Below are 17771 nucleotides of genomic sequence, written 5' to 3' on the forward strand. Positions count from 1 at the left end.
GCTCAAAATCTCACGATACATGGCCCCATTCATTCTTTCCTTAACACGGATCAGTCGTCCTGTCCCCTTAGCAGAAAAATAGCCCCAAAGCATGATGTTTCCACCCCCATGCTTCACAGTAGGTATGGTGTTCTTGGGATGCAACTCAGTATTCTTCTTCCTCCAAACACGACGAGTTGAGTTTATACCAAAAAGTTTTATTTTGGTTTCATCTGACCACATGACATTCTCCCAATCCTCTGCTGTATCATCCATGTGCTCTCTGGCAAACTTCAGACGGGCCTGGACATGCACTGGCTTAAGCAGAGGGACACGTCTGGCACTGCAGGATTTGATTCCCTGTTGGCGTAGTGTGTTACTGATGGTAACCTTTGTTACTTTGGTCCCAGCTCTCTGCAGGTCATTCACCAGGTCCCCCCGTGTGGTTCTGGGATTTTTGCTCACCATTCTCATGATCATTTTGACCCCACGGGATGAGATCTTGCGTGGAGCCCCAGATCGAGGGAGATTATCAGTGTCTTGTATGTCTTCCATTTTCTGATAATTGTTCCCACAGTTGATTTTTTCACACCAAGCTGTTTACCTATTGTAGATTCACTCTTCCCAGTCTGGTGCAGGTCTACAATTCTTTTCCTGGTGTCCTTTGACAGCTCTTTGGTCTTGGCCATAGTGGAGTTTGGAGTCTGACTGTTTGAGGTTGTGGACAGGTGTGTTTTATACTGATAACCAGTTCAAACAGGTTCCATTAATACAGGTAACGAGTGGAGGACAGAAGAGCTTCTTAAAGAAGAAGTTACAGGTCTGTGAGAGCCAGAGCTCTTTCTTGTTTGAAGTGACCAAATACTTATTTTCCACCATAATTTACAAATAAATTCTTTAAAATTCCTACAATGTGAATTCCTGGATTTTTTTTCACATTCTGTCTCTCACAGTTGAAGTGTACCTATGATGAAAATTACAGACCTCTGTCATCATTTTAAGTGGGAGAACTTGCACAATTGGTGGCTGACTAAATACTTTTTGCCCCACTGTACACCTAGGTGAGGGGGAAGGGAATAGGGAAGAGGGAGTCAGGGTGGGGAAGAGTCGACTGTTTTAAAGTGGGAGTGAGATGTGATTGTAGTGTTATAGTTGTGCATATTGTGTAATCAGTTCAGCCAGTCTGGTGACAAGTGTGGAGAAAATGAAGTGGGTGACGCAGCACCCAGACGTAATAATCCGACGGCCGTGACATCTGCTGTGGTGAAAAAACTACACATTTCCCAGAAAGGACTACTAAAAGCACATTTCTAACACTTTCCACTGATATAATCTCAAATATCACAAGGTTTGAATGTAAATCAAAGGAAAAGAGGTTGCCAGGCTACGAGGAACAACAGTGAAACTAAAACACAATGAGAATGGTTGTTCACACCCACCTTCCACTCACTCATCAACATTAATCCAAAATAAGTAGGATTTTATTAAATAGTTACATTTATGCAAGACATAGGCCTACATAACGTAGACATACAGTACACATGCATGATTAGGTGAATGAAATCATTATGTGGTTTCCTTTGGTAAAGGATGCATCAGTGTTTCCTAGGCTAAAGGAGGTTATAAAGGAAGCATAAGCCTCCTTTCCTTAATTTTTAGAGAATGTGAACCCTCCTTATCATGGCTACCACTTAAACACTTTAGGAAAAGTGGATAGGAAAGGAGATAGGAGGGAATATTCAGAGGCAGCCTATGACTAGTGTGCCCACCGTGCACACTTACAAAATGTCCCCATATCGAATATATCTGGGTATTTTTCACATACTTTTCAATCTCAAATGCACTACATACTGTACTAGGATCAAACCGACTAGTCGAGGTCGACTTGTTTAAAATGATGTAGTCATTCAACCCCCACTACATATTCATTTAGACGTCACACTTAGTACGAGTCGTACGTTAGGATGACATTTCCAGCACTGATATCTGAGACAACAGCAGGTTCCTCACATTGACTAAATCAAATGATGGACGTGCTCTGATCACTCGCTCACTGAAAGTGAGCAGGACACAAAAGAATGATTATTAAACCTGTACTACTACATATTGTCATTTCCCCTGAAATGTGTTCTAAAAATGAATTTAACATTTCCACCCGCTGCTTTACAGCCCTGATCCTAATTTATCAATACTAACATTTCAATCAATATTCATTCTTCTATCTTTCCCTTCATATTAAAAATATTGTATTGTATCAATCTTGTGAAATCTTTATAGTGAACTCTAACTTCAGGATGAGAGCGTTTTCTAGCTTCATTAACATTTACCTCACAGCACGTCTCTGCTTAATTACAGGCTGTCTAAAGAAGGCATATCTTTAGTTATTCCATGTGCACACTTTTATGTGTCATATTCACATAATTACTGTAAAGTGGCTCTTCATGGTTATAAAACTTACAAGTGAGGTTTTCACTTTTTCAAAGCTTTCTTTACTCTAAAAAAATTAATTAAAAAAATCCGGGATTTTTGGCCTTTATTTTGGTTTCCTGTCTGTGTTCTTAATATGGCCAGAAAAAAAAACAGAATTACAATCCTTTGTGATTTTTGCTTAAGTCACGTGTCAAACTCAAGGCTCGGGGGCCAAAATCAGACCCTTTAGCATCCAATAAAAATAGCAGAGAAACCATGAGTCATTGTTTAAATTGAAACAAATTCACTTGTAAATATCTCATACTTTTCAACAATATAAATTCAATGAAACTCTACAATATTTTTCTAAACTTACAGTTTGCCCATGATTTTTCCAAAATCCTGCCTTTTTCTTTTTCAAATTATTCCACAAAATATTGGTGCCTTACAGATTTTTCACGTCATTTAGACGTGGAAGTGCAAACTAGAGCACATTAAAAATAAAAGCTTCACTCCACCGGGGAGCTTGTCCTGTCCATTCTTTTTACAGCCTATGCCACAAATGAACAAGTGAATAGTGTAACGAAGATTCATTGTGTCCATAATTGCAGTGCTTGGATAAAAGTGAATGATGTTGTTCATTTTGACAGAGGAAGTGTGGAATAGCTCTGCTCTACAACCAGGACACCAACAATAGCTGCGACGTGTGCCTGAAGCTGACCAGAGACACGCTAACCATCCAGAAGCTGGATGTGGTTTGCACCAGTGCAAGTGAATTCCCAGTAAATGTAAGTTGTTGGTTGTTATTCCCACTGCGTCGCTCCAGCTACTGTTACAATGTTCTCCTTATCCCTTTGCCAATAAGAAACTCCCACTTTCTAAAGCACAGAACCGTTGCACTGAGGAGACAGACGGCCGGAGGGCTGGGCTTAAGCATCAAAGTGAGCACATCTATTTTTCCTTTTTCCGCACACAGATGTAACAATATCACGTACGTTGGTGCTCATCCACCTCTGATGTTCTGATGCTTTCAGGGCGGAGCAGAGCACAAAGTGCCGGTGGTGATTTCCAAAATTTTCAAAGATCAAGTCGGTGAGTCGGTGCTTGTTGGTGTCAGAGAGAACATTGTTATTGTTTTCTTTTTACTGAACTTTTTCATTTGTCCAAACTGGGAGTACATTTGTGTTATTTTTATCATTTGATAATAACATATTGATAATAAATCAAGGACACACACTGATGATGTCATTAGTCCAACAGGGAAAACCTTCAGAAAGTCTAACCAACTCCAGTCAAAATCATGTTTATACATTGTTTCCTACAGAGGTGACAAGTAACAAATACTTCAGTACTGTACTTTAGTAACTTTTTTACTTATACTTTTACTTTCTACTCCTTACATTTTAAAAATGAGCTTGTTACTTTTTTTTTTTTTTTACATTTTTTACGTTTTATTTTTTTCATTCATCTTTTTTATTTGGGAATACAATGGTACATAAATATAATACACATTACACATATTACCCATCCTTTTAATGAAACCAAAGACCCTAAAACAAGGTCAAACAACAAGAACAGTGGAACAGTGACAGTTTTAATAATCCAATAGTAACTGTTGTGGTGGTTTCGGATGGAATGAGACACAATAGGGAAAAAAATAATAATAACTAGGCAAGACCTGTAATGGAAAACGTATTTGGCAATTGAAAATTGGCAAAAATAACAACCTGTATCTAAAAAACATAAGCCTGACCTTGACCTTAAATATGACCTTGGTGAAAGGTCAAGGTCACACATTGAAAGGAAATGTTGTTCAATGGTACCAGTCTGAGCACTGTACTTCAATTTGTGGCCGAGTTATTGGAAAAAAAAGTATATATTTCATGAACTTTGACCCCTACCAATCTTTTTACTGGTAGGTCGTACAGCTTTGGTCTGATTAAATTAGCTTTTTATAAATTTAAGCATCAAACTTGTACAAAAAATATTCATCGAAATATGAAAAAGGTGGACTGCACATCCTTGACATGAGATGACATGTGTCATTAGTGCTGCATTAATAGGTTAGGAGGAGACCCAAGAAAACAATAAGAACACCTACGACTAGAATGTATTTGGTAATTTTCAATTACATATATAAATACACAAGAACATTACATATGAAAATAAATAAATTAGAAATAAATGAACCCAAATGAAGTCTCAAGTGAGTAACTGTGAGGTCTAGTACATTGGGTTACAAGAATGTGTTTAAGGGACAACAGTGGCATTTGGGTTATAATAATGCTAGCTCGTTACTTTTACGACCTTCAAAGATGACGTCACAACGTAAAAAAACACTACATTTTGTTAAACTCTGTTAAATTGAGCATTTTCATTTTTTTCCTCTAAACATTTTCTTGATGAGTTTTATCTATAATAAGTGCTACATTATCCAGGTGTTGAATTTATTTCCATGTAACAACTTCTTAAAAATAGTGAAATTAAAGCTGCTCTGGGTTTCATTTGGTTTCATTTTCTTTACACATTTTAACTACAAGTTTAATTTATTATGTAAAACTAAAATATATGGAATTTGCTTGTTTAAAAACTCTGTTTTATTATTGAAGGGATGCTGGTTTGACTTGTAGCATGTAGCTTTTTACTTTTACTAAAGTAAGGGAGGAACTTCCATACTTTTACTTTTACCAGTGTTATTTTTTATTATAAATATCTATACTTTTACCACGTCTGCTTTCCTATAATTAATTCCTTATGTGGTTTTCACATTTTGGCTGTTGTTAACTTCAAAGGTTTTAAAGCTTAGCTATTTTTATTTTATTTTATTTTTTTTTTAAACAAGATCTTTTTTTTTTTTTTTAAATAGCACAAATGGAATCATTCAACACACACATTTTCTTTTCCCCTCCCCATCTCACCCTTTAACAGAAGGTCAGATAACTCAAGAATTACAGTTCACAAAAACACAAATAAATAACAACAAGAAACCCAGTGATGATCAATACAATACAATCATATAAATGCAATTATATCACATTACAAATGTCATCTTTTCACTTTTGGGACAGAGTTTAAAGTGGCTGGTTCCACATTTTTTTCACGGAGCCTTTTCATCTTCTCGTGGTCCTTTCCATGAGGACACCAGGACAACCTTTGTCTCATTTCACTGACGGGCTCTCATGGTTTCCTCTCGTTTTGCTGCAAATGACTTTATACACTGATTAGTTTCACATTTCATGCTTTGCTGTGTTTCTCTTTCTGAGCTGAGATTAGCCCGACACAGACACTGAGTGCTATTCCCATCACATTATCACGTGTAAAAAGAGCAATTATTTGGTAATGTTTCCAATAAACTCTGATTTTATGCCTGCAGCTGATCAGACGGGGAAGCTGTTTGTCGGGGACGCCGTGCTGCAGGTTGGTCCACGTCACACACGATACACAAGTAGTTATATTATTATTACAGTATATACATCTGAGTCATTTCATAAAAGGCCCACGCATTTTTTTAACCAATCATTCTATGATTATTCAATAGATTAAGTATGTTTTAGTTTGATTCGATGAATATTATTTGAGATGTGGACAATTTAGGGGGTGTGTCCTTATTTTTCTTCCATGTTCATCTGTAACTCCATCACATAGAAAGGTAAATATGGTATAGTAATAAGCTCCACCCACTCTCTCAGAATATAGAAATAGATCTGCTATACATCATATCTGATGGACATGTCAGCTCCTCTATATAGTCACTAAGTCAGTGTGTGTTTGGGTCTGGAACATGTTCAGTAAACTACTTAGCATATGTCTCAGCTCCCTGTAATGTGATCAGCCTAGAGCTATGAACATAGACTGTTCACATCACTAATGATTAGTCACAGATATGCATTGGTTCTAGACTCACACGCTCTGAAAATATGAAAAAAAAAAAATACTTAAAATATATATATTTTCATTGGCTCATGTGGGAATGTAAGAAAAAATGTGATATGTTTTAATTTATAATTTAAAGGTTACTCTTTATTGGGATATAAAACTATTTTTATTTAGCGTATGTGACTTCTACATTTTACTTTTGGACCCAAACTTTGGGTTATTTCAACACTCTTGGATCTGTGTCGAATAATCAATTATTGTTTTTAGTTTTTCACCAATAACATCAAAGAAAACATGTATTTAAAGACAATGTGTGCATATTGAGCATACATTATGATATAAATAATATAATATATAACACTTGACCCCTAATACATCGCAGTCTGTGTGGGATTCAGTAAAAGGTCGTCAATATGAGAGGATGTTCCAATAGGTCACATTTACATTTACTAATGACATTGAAGTCATCTTTGGATATATTAATTAAAATAGGTTCAGATAGACATACAGTATAGTTCAGACACATTTTAAAGCCCTTAGTGACCAAATCCATCCTTTCATCACTTCACAAGCTTTGGCTCAAAAAAGACGTTTAAACGGTTCTGATTGATCGGTGTCAGAACATAGAACACAAGAACCATTAACCAGGATCACATGACTAAATCCTGTTTGGCTTTTAGTACGAGAATGTCAGCTTGCTGATTGGAGGAACACAGTGATGTCATCATCTCAGATTGCACACATGCAGGTGATTGATCAGTGATCAGGTAAACAGGCTGAGTACTTTAAAACGCACACTTTTCAACCTTTAAAAGGAAAATAAATTCAGTCATAACAGCAAAATAGTGTTTATATGAAATACTTCAATGAAAACTTTATTTTTTTTATCATGCCAATAAAATAAAATAATCTCACGGCACTTGTAATAATAATAATAATAATAATAATAATAATAATAATACGCTCCTGTTACATATACTGACGTTATAAGATCAGTGTGCCTGAGTGTAAAGCTGCACAATTAATCAAATTATCATAGTGATCAAAATTTTGTTTGCCATGATTAAATAAATCTGATATTTACATAAAATATGGACTTTGCACTCTGAAATAATGTATTTATTTTGTGAGCCTTTGGTACATTTTAAATTCTTGGGTTGATTTATTTTTTAATTATTTTGTATAATTCTTCATTTTGCACCGTAAACGATACACATATTTTTTGTTTAAAAGTAGCGTAATAAATAAATAAATAAATAAATGTTGTTGTAGGAGGATAAGGGTAGTTAATAATGGGTTATATGAATGAGAATATTAATTATGATTATTAATATTAGCTCAACGAATTACTGGGTGCCACCTCTTTAAAAAGAGGAAATATGTCTAAGTTTTACTTTAGACTAAACAAAGTATTAAATCAGGGAAGTGGATTCTAACAGCAAATCTACACCATCATCACAGCTTTAATGAATCAGAGGAATCAAAGATTACGTTTAACATTTTATTTGTATCATCCAGTAAGAAACGAGAACAATGTGGTGATTAAAACATGATGAAATGCATTTCTAAGCTAATAAAAGTGAGGATTACATGTAGTAAAGTGAATCACTATTCTAAACTAATCTAGACTAACTATTGTAAAATCAAAGAATAAAATCATAACATAGAGGGAAGACAGACAGACAAACATACTGTATATGTGGTGGATTGTGAGTGGAGTGTAAGTATGGGGTTGTATTGTAGTGTAAGTGAGTCAGTTCTGCTGGTCCATTGTTCACTGGTCCATACCTTGAGATGTGGTCTGGTTGGACCTGGAGACGTTCTGGGTTTGCAGGACCAGCGTCCGTGGAGCAGTATAGCTGCGCTGGCGTGAGTTCTGTTTCGTTAAACAGCAGTGATTCTATTGGCCGATCCACAACCCCTTCTGGGATGATCGCAGCCGGTTTCAGACTAAGAGGGACCACGGTTTGGTCCACGATTCAGATGTTGGAAGGTCGGCTTTCAGGCACGCTCCTTTGCGTCTTAGGCTTTCACTGCGAGCAAGGTTCTTAAAAAGTCTAACTGATGCAACTACAAATAAAAGAAAAATGAAATGAAAGACTGGAAACATGAGGGAACACGTGTGAGCATGAACGCCCACGTCCAAAACTAAAGTTTTGGGCAGTTCGTCTTTTTTAAAAAGAATTTGGAGACGCCTTTTGGAGGAGGTGTCTTGGTTGATCATTGTGAGATCATATCGGTGATTGGTCAATATCTCTGCTTTCAGCTTGTGGGTGTGTCTCAAGTGTGGGTGTGTAGTGGAATGACATAGACAACAGAGGGAGTTCCTAAACATAAAAGAATGCCTAATAATTAATTCCACATATTTCACATATATTATAACATCTTTTCAACATCATATCTTAATATATCATCTATAATGAAACAGTTAGATACCAGACACGGCTGAAAAATAGCATAGTTAGTACTTAATAAACCTGAATGTCTAAATTCGGGTTAAGGAATTTTCTTTATCATATGGTTAACATTCAGTACCTTGAACTAAGCTTTGTGATGTTTTCTAGTATTTCAAGCACCTTTTAAATGATAAACATTTTAAAATAACATTCTGTTGGTTATTGAATTACATGAAAAGAGTGGCATAGGACAGACAATATTTGCAATTTCAATTTCTGCAGGAACCCGTAACAATAATCCTTTCTTTTGTGACTTTCCAAACAAGCACATGTTCTTTGTTCTCATTTGAGCAGCAGAGCTAGTGTTATTCCAACGTCCTGTGTGACCAGTGGTTTGGGTTCTGGAGGTGACAACATCTGCAGGGGGTCGGAGCCCAGAGTTTGAAAACTTAGCATGTAAACATTGACTGACTGTTTCCTTTTGATTGTAATGTAGCAGAGAGGTGAGAACAAGAGCAAAACTGTTCTTGGATTCTCCTGTTCCTTTGTTCGGACAGGAAGAGGGAGAAGATCCCCCTGTGGGGCACGTTTGCATTTCACAGTAGGAGACAGACTCTCTGACTCCATTGACTGGTGAAACTAGTGTCCTAAGTCAAAGATCAACTTGGAGGGTTTGGTTCCCTACATTGTTATTTCTAGTCCTAACCTCCGATGTTGACTTGTTCATCAATGAAGCTAAACACAGAAACACTAACACTTTGTTACTGTACTTAAGTTTTTTCTGGAATCTGTACTTGACTCGAGATGAACAATGTTGGTAGTTTGAGATGTTTTCTGTGAGGCAGGTCCTTTAGGTTTATGGTTAATATTTTCAAGTTTTTAACCCAGATTAATTGTGCATTCGCACATTTTTTTTTTTCTCGACACATTTTATTTACAAATTGTATCTATAATGAGTACTGTATTCACCAGGTGTTCAAAGGTAACAGATTTAACTTGTTGCCATGTATCAGTTTTCTACAAGTTCTTAAAACATAAAAGATATGGAATTTGCTGGTTTAAAAACCTGTTTTGTTATTTGTTTTACTTTTTAGGCTACATTTTATAGCATGTACTTTTTTTTACCTTTACTCGAGTAAAGGAGCAACTTCAATACTTTTATTTTTACCTTTTTTTATTCAAACTTTTACTTGAGTACTGAAGACGAGTACTTTTGCCACCTCTGGTGATGTTAAATGTGGTATTTATGTATTTGCTACAGACGCAGTGTGGGAGGAGTCATTCTGTCTGTTCTCTAAGCCTGTCATGTTGTTGTTCTCTTTAGGTCAACGGCATAAACGTAGAGCATTGCACACACGAGGAAGTGGTGAGTATATTGGATGTGGGGGGTGTGGTTACAGGGGGGATTGTGCGTGCATGTTGCCCACGCCTCCATCTCAGTAAATGCACTCCATGGCGGGGTCTGCGTGCCTCGCTACTTCACATAGTCTATACCAGTGGTTCCCAAACTTTCCACAGTCCCGTACCCCTTCAGACCTTTAACCTGAAGCCCTGTACTTCCTCCTCCTACACACATAATAATGTAATGTCATATACAGTGTAGCCCTACAGTAAAATGTGTCCCTAAATATTCAGAAACTACTCATTGAAAAGGCTGAGACTTACTAGGTAGCAGGTTGTGGAGCAGTTTGTGTGTAGGAATAAAAAAATTCTGAATTTAAAGCAATTTAAACGTAAAATGTATCTTCTCAAAGCACTAGTGTTAAAGGTGCAGTCTGCAACTCTTATAAAAGTCACTTTTTGTTAAATTTGCTAAAGCTGTCACTATGTAAGGACAGCGTTACATCAAACTAGTAGTTGGTGTGAAAAAAACAGACTCATTGAGCCCCGCCCCCTTGCTGCTCGTGAAGCCTTTGGCAGATTGCCAGAATGCACCGCGACCGAGCAAAAAGAACCAATCATAACTGTCTGACATCTGTTGCTCACAGGCCCCGCCCCTTTCCCAGAGCTAGAGCGCTGTCTTTTTTACAGTGTATGGTCTGGAGGAGTAGAAGTTGGAATTGGTGACTTTTCTGCTTGAAAGGTAATTGCTGCTGCTTGATTTACATTATGTTTGATTTGTAATTGTTACACTAGAACTCTGTAGTGCATGTGTTGTTCATGTGTGTGCAGCAGCCTCTGTGTGGGCTGCTGTAAGTGACACTGTGTTATTGCTGCTGCTGAGGTGTGTGCACATAGAGAGAGAGAAGCACTGCAGTAATATGCTTTTAACAGAACATGTTATATTACTGTGATGTTGCTGTCAGACTAATGTTAGCTTGTTAGCTCCTCTGAGGGAGGGAGTTTGGAAAGTTTGGAGGCAGGGCAAGAGAGCAGCGTGGAGGGAGGGGAAGAGACGGATCTGAGAGTTGTGGACTGCACCTTTAAAGGGAAAAATATATAAATGTGTGTGTATATACTTATGTATGTGTATGTTTGGATAGGTGAATGTATAGTGGATTATATGAGTTGTATAATTATTTAGATATCAATGACTTACAGTATGTCTCCTTTTATAGTGTTAATAGGTGTATATTATAAGAAAATGTATATATAAAAACTTGGTATGTCTGAACTATTCTAGGAGCCACGCCCATTATCAAGGCATTTTTGAAAAACATCTAGGACGCTGACGTGAGATTTGTAGAACGAATGTGGTTTAAAACAATTCTACCCATGTTTTCCTCAACATTTTATTTCCCCTCATGTTGAATCAGATTTACTGATATGTGTTAATATAACATGTCATCATGGGGACAACCAGCCATTCACCACTACTCTACACCCACTGTGTAACATCCTTTAAATCATGACAGAGGATTAACCCCTGATTCAGCAAGATGTCTCACTTCAATCTCTCTCCACGTACTGTGCACTATATGGAATCATAACACATAGAAATCAATGAGTCAGAGTACAGTGTACTGTGAAAACCAGCTGGGACTACCTCAAGGCTCAGCCCTACCACCATTACTATTTTGTTTTTAAATAAATGCCTTTCCAAGTAGCTGCCCATCCAATGTACAGTGCCAGTTATACGCAGATGACGCAGTCATTTATGTTCATGCTAAAAACAAACATCAAGCAGCTCAACAACCTACATCTGCTATGACTAGTGTTTCAGAATGGCTGCGGAGGTCCTCAATGTATCTGTAAAAAACTGTCTGTATGTACTTTCCAAAAATAACCCCCTGTATTGATAAATGGTACATCAATTGAAATGATTACTAAATTTAAATATCTAGGAATGACAATACGACAGCTCTCAACTCTTAGCTCCTTTTCCAACCAACTGCAATCTTTGATGTTGGACAATCAAAATATTCCACACAACTGTACAAAACTTTGCACAATCATGTGACTGTACTTTGCTCAGGAGCCGGGAACTGCAATTATATTTGGTATTTTAGATTTTTAAATAGATAATTTTTTATACTGTGTGTAAGTATGCAGTTTTTTGTGTATAGTGTGAGTTGATATACAGTACATGTTTGTCATTTTAAAGTTGAATACCAACGCTTAAGAGTAGGGATGTAACGATTCACTCAACTCCCGATACGATTCAATTCACGATACTGGGTTCACGATACGATTCTCTCACAATTTATTTTACAAAATGGGACTGTAGACAAATTTTTTTTTTGAGAAAAAAACTAGAAAATACTGTACTATTTTCCTTTTATTTTTCATTGTCAAAAGAATTCCTTGATAAACTATTCAAAACAATGCAATTTAACTAAAAATAAATCTGAATGAAATAAATAACGGAATAATAGAAATGAAAATGAAGCCTATTAATTTACATTTTGGTTCTATAATAAACAATGCAAAACTGCATAATAGTTCTTTTTCTTTTAAAAGTGCAACTGAAAATGTACTTTGTGCCTTAACAATTGGACTTTAAAAAAAAAAAAAAAAAACCGTGATTACACTGATTTACGTCATATTTGTTTAGACCAGCAGAGGGCGCTGGTAACCCAGTGGTCGGTTGGCATGCAGATATCTTGCAGTGAAGAAGAGAAGCTATGCTAGCAGACAGAGCTAATAGAAAAACGTGACTTTTACAGATATTAAAGTAATATTACAGATATTCTTTCGGTGCTAAAGGGGTAATGAATCATTTATTAACATATTTAAGAGTAGAAGGCGGCCAGAAAGAAAGTACTAGCAGACTCCGCCCGCCGCCAACACTTGTGGATAGCGCCCTCTGCTGGTTAAAAAAAGTACTGCGATTCAATTTTCAGAAAATCGATATCAACCGTGATACCTATGAATCGATTTTTAACTGCCTTACGATTAATCGTTACATCCCTACTTAAGAGTATATGAGAATGAGCTCGGATGATGGTGATATATTGGGTAAGGTGGCTGGCTCTTGGTCCAGCAGGGGGACTGAGGATGGAAATTGGCTTTGGCTACAATTCTGCGTATTTACAGGTACATGTTTTTTTGGCCTTCTCTTGTTTTTAATATGCATTGTCTCTTGAATAGATAAACAAATGAAGAAGAAGTGAAATGATTAAATATTCCTCCCTCGTCTCCTGCTACATTTACTTTGTCCAGTGTGCAGCAGGTGTCATGGCCTTTCTCTCTTTAACAGTTTTTCTCCGTTGCTCCAGGTTCACCTCCTCCGCACAGCAGGAGAGGAAGTCACCATGACTGTTCGCTACCTGCAAGAAGTTCCGTCCTTTCTCAAACTACCTCTGGGTAAGCTCCACGGGGGGCAGCTCCAGCTTCCGTGACTCTCACAGGTCTAAATGTTGTAAAGAAGGAATGAAATGACAAATTCTATACCTGTCCGTAATCCTAAGAAACTGTAGCCAACCCACATTCAGAACCAAAGAGCACAGCACACACACACCAGGACATTATGTTCAAAGATGGAAAAGCCTTTTCTCACTGCTGTGAGTAATAGCATTACGCATGGCACAGCAAAAACTTGGATAAAAATAGATGTGTTTATTTCAAGCCAAAATGCAACACCTGGGATTCAAGATTCAAAGTGTTTATTGTCATGTGTACAGTAAAGAGACATGTTTCCCTGTACAATGAAATTCCTATTTTGCTCACCACACTGAATGCCACAAAAAACAAAAACAAAGAAAACAAATAAAGAGAAAAGTGTAGTAACAATAATTATAATAATTTAAAAAGTAATAAAGATAAATATAAATTTGTACTAGTGGCCAGACATAAGACTAAAAATTGTGCTTTAACTGTGCCAAACTTATGCCAAATTTGGCACAGTGGGCTTCTGCCTGAACTTTTTTTTCTTCTTTTTTTTACAAAAACGTGTGTTGTTTATTATTAACACCAAACTTAATGCAATTGATGTCCATACATTAGTTCAATTATTTCTGCTTTTGTAGCCTTCCCTACTGAGAATTGGCTTTATATTTGATGTAAATCTCTGGATTTTCTTTTCGGCAGATTACAGATTTCTTTATTTAAAAATATCATTTATTGTCCCTCAGTATCATATATTTCCAAAATTTCACATCAACTGTAACCACTCCGGGCACTAAAAGCGCAGTTTTATTGGCCGCGTTACAATAATTTAGCATTTAAGAAAAATCTGCACAAATACCGCCACATAGCATAGGCCGTACTCTATTGGCTGATGAGGGTGCCCTGCAAACAACTTGGCCAATCAGAACGGGCAGGTAGGCAGGCTGCTGTACTCAAGTTAGGTTTCAGGGAAATGTCCGTGTTTCAACTGATAAGTTTCCTTTACTACATCCTCACTGCTCCACGTCTACATATCAGTCCCTTTACAGCTTTTTATGGTCACTTTTTACTAGAACCAGACTGATACACCACTTTGTCCGCTCTTCTTACCGTGAACTACCGAGGAGCGATCACAGCGAGTCGGACTCTGAGTCAGAATATGGACGTGATCGCTTCTGAACAAATCCAACGTGATGATTTGGTAACTTCATGCTGTTATGTTACTATTACAAACTGGCTGATTTTTACTGTAGACGGAGCAGAGATCAGCTGTATACAGGCTGTTCTGATCTCCTCCGTCTGTCCATCTTCCTTACGGAAGCGTCTCCATCAGCCTCAAGGTGCTTTCACACCGAACGCGACTGAAATGACTGAAGCAACGCGATTACATTAAAATCAATGTAAATGACGCAACCTCAAGTTATCTCCTCTAAAGCGAAGTGACGTGTAATTTGAGCGACGAGGTCGCGCTCGACTTCGTCGCTCAAAGTTGAAAAGTCTGACATTTTTAAGCGACTTAAGCGACAAATCCCTTTTCCTTCACTGTCTGTAGATCGGAGGCTGTAGCCCCTCCTGCTTCAGTGCAGACGGCTGCAGCGGAGGCTGTACGGCTTCCTCAATTTATCGGGGCAAAATTAAACTAACTTCTTAAAAACCACAGTAACTACTGATCATAACACATCCTTTAATATCTCAGTAAGTTGATCATTTAAACCGTAAAAGTGGAGCAAGAAGGAAAATAAGTGATCAACCCTCTCTCTCTTTCTCTCTACCCTGTCAGCGGCTCAAGACACACCCACACACACACACACACACACACACACACACACACACACACACACACACACACACACACACACACACACACACACACTCACACATTGTTCCCTGGTGATCACATCACTGGAGCGATGAAGTGACCAAAAAGCACTGCTATGTACAAACGACACATCAGGGGCGATGGAAGCCGCTGTAGTCGCGTTCGGTGTGAACGCACTTTCAGAGTCCAAAGCCCCGATCAATCCTGAACAAACCTAACGCAGTGATTTAACACTGTTTATCTTTCTATTACAAACTGGCTGACTTTTACTGCATCCACTCTGTTGTTGCTGTTGCAGAATGATTCTGTGCGAGCATAACTATTTAAAGTTTACAATTTCATTGTTCCACCTCGTCTAATGTGACGGAGCTCAATTTTGTGGTGGCGTGAAGCTTATAAAACCGGGAAAAATCCACAATTTAGCCGCGTCATTGTTTAAGCCGCTGGGTTCAAAGCATGAGAATAAAGTAGTGGCTTATAGTCTGGAAATTACGGTAATCTTGTAGAAGCTTTAAAAAAGGCTGTTTGTTATGGGTTTGTGATTTTCAGAGAAAAGAGGCTGGGGCTCAACATTCAGTAATGTTAAGTGTTTCTTACCTTTTGTATGGAGTTACATCAACAACAATGTGTTTATAATGAGCATGAAAGCAGTGAGAAAACCATTTTTATTAAAAGCAATGAATACGACTTTTCAAAGAAAGGTTTTATTCTTGTAGTTGAAGAAGTTAAAGAACTGTCAGTGCTTGACCTTCAACTACAAACTAAAATGAAAGAGCAGAGCATGAAAGAGTGATAACATCAGCTCCAAAGCACAGAGAGAGAGAGAATTCTTCCATCAGAGTGTTAGAGTGGTGTCTGTTTTCTATATTCTCTGTTTTTAATCACCTTTCCCACACTGCCAACATTGAATTTTCTATGATAAAGCTATTTAAATTTCCATTTAAACAGCCTAAAGCACGCCACACAGGGATAGGCCTACATATCTGCAGGATTCATTATTCATAATGTCAGCATACATTAAGAGACGCATTTTTATTTTTTTTTGTGGGATAATTAACATTTCAAAGATTTTCTGCAAACAATTTGGAGTATTAAAAACCTTTTTGCATGGTGTGGTTCTTGCTCTTAATGGGACAATCTTCCCAGTTCTGTCCACTGGGAGCTCCTCCTGCCGGTGCTTTCTTTCCAGTAGAGTCTGTGTTAGCAAACACATACAGACATTGTCTACTGTACGTTTGCTTTTAATGAATGCTGTGTTTTTTTCATGCATTGAAGCAGCTGTCACACGATTGGTTTTGTCGTGGAATTTAAAAAAAGTTTGTTCATTCAAATAATCACCAAACAGATAAATAATCAAATTAGACCCTGGCTACAATCCCATGTCTTTACATGAACATGTTTTTTTAAATACATAATGTCCCATTTTAAAAGAACCTAGCAGATGATGAAGCGTTTTCTATTTACTGCTGCATTCATATTTATTACTAAGTTGCAAACAAAGCAGATGTTTTTGGCAACACTAAAAGGATTTGATAGAAATTGTCTGTGGAACGCCCTTCCTGACCACCTTAGGTCTCCACAGACGGTGGATGCTTTTAAAAAAGGACTAAAGACCTTCCTTTTTAAAAAAGCCTATAGCTAATTTTAACATGTCCTGCTTTTATTGTTGTATTCTATTGACTTTTTGTCCTGTTTTACTATGTAGCACTTTGGGATTTTATCTGAAATGTAAAGTGCATTATAAATAAAATTCATTATTATTATTATTATTAAATCCATCTCTCACACTTTGTGCTGTCGGTTGTAAATGTGAGATTTTGGATTGAAGTTCAATGGTTTTAAAAGTAAAAAGATAGAAGTTGTAATTACTGAAAAGGAATTAAAAATTGTGACTGAGGTTAAAATCAAATCCTTCAATTTCAAGCTAATATCACAAGGCAGTGGATTATAAGCCCGTGACCCCCAAAATAAAGGTTCCAGAGATCGGGGACCCCCACTGTAGCTGAAGGTGGTTGAACACAGACATGAACATTGAAGAACAGTCATGTGGAGACAGGACCATCTATAAGGGGGAATAAAGGGGAGAGATTTTTGGGGTCCATCCATAAAGTCAGTAAAATGATGGTCCATTGTTCTATGAATCTGTGATAACCACATTTATTTATTCATCTGAATAATATCCACTGTTATCCAGGAACATTTATTATTATTATTATAGTCATCTTAAAGATCCTGGTTTTAATCAGAAATAAAATGGGTTCAACGTGACCAAAAATGGTGGAAAAGGAGGTGAAATGGGATTTTGAAAACTACAGAAATTGGTTAAAAGTTGCAAATTAGAGTGGATAAAAACAGACAGAAAAAGTGGTAAAAAGGGTTTTAAGTGTCAATATTGGCACAAATGGGGGGAGGAAGCAATGGAATTTAAAAAGTGGGAACAATTAGTTGTCTCTGGTCTTCAGAGAGAAAGGACGTGTGTTCACTCGCTCCGATAACACGACCTTGGGAGAGTAACAGCTTACAGC

General features: G+C 37.2%; 1 protein-coding gene across 1 annotated transcript in view; it reads left to right on the forward strand.

The window, feature by feature from the left end:
* sntg2 (syntrophin, gamma 2) overlaps positions 1 to 17771 on the forward strand; it is a 144966-nt gene that overhangs the window by 17517 nt on the left and 109678 nt on the right. Inside the window, exons 2-7 of the mRNA XM_028438657.1 lie at positions 3039 to 3176; positions 3273 to 3329; positions 3423 to 3480; positions 5762 to 5805; positions 9985 to 10026; positions 13319 to 13406. Coding sequence (XP_028294458.1) covers positions 3039 to 3176; positions 3273 to 3329; positions 3423 to 3480; positions 5762 to 5805; positions 9985 to 10026; positions 13319 to 13406 — 427 coding nt within the window. The remainder of the gene's footprint in view (positions 1 to 3038; positions 3177 to 3272; positions 3330 to 3422; positions 3481 to 5761; positions 5806 to 9984; positions 10027 to 13318; positions 13407 to 17771) is intronic.

This window comes from Gouania willdenowi, chromosome 22 (genome assembly GCF_900634775.1).
Source record: "Gouania willdenowi chromosome 22, fGouWil2.1, whole genome shotgun sequence".
NCBI lineage: Eukaryota > Metazoa > Chordata > Actinopteri > Blenniiformes > Gobiesocidae > Gouania > Gouania willdenowi.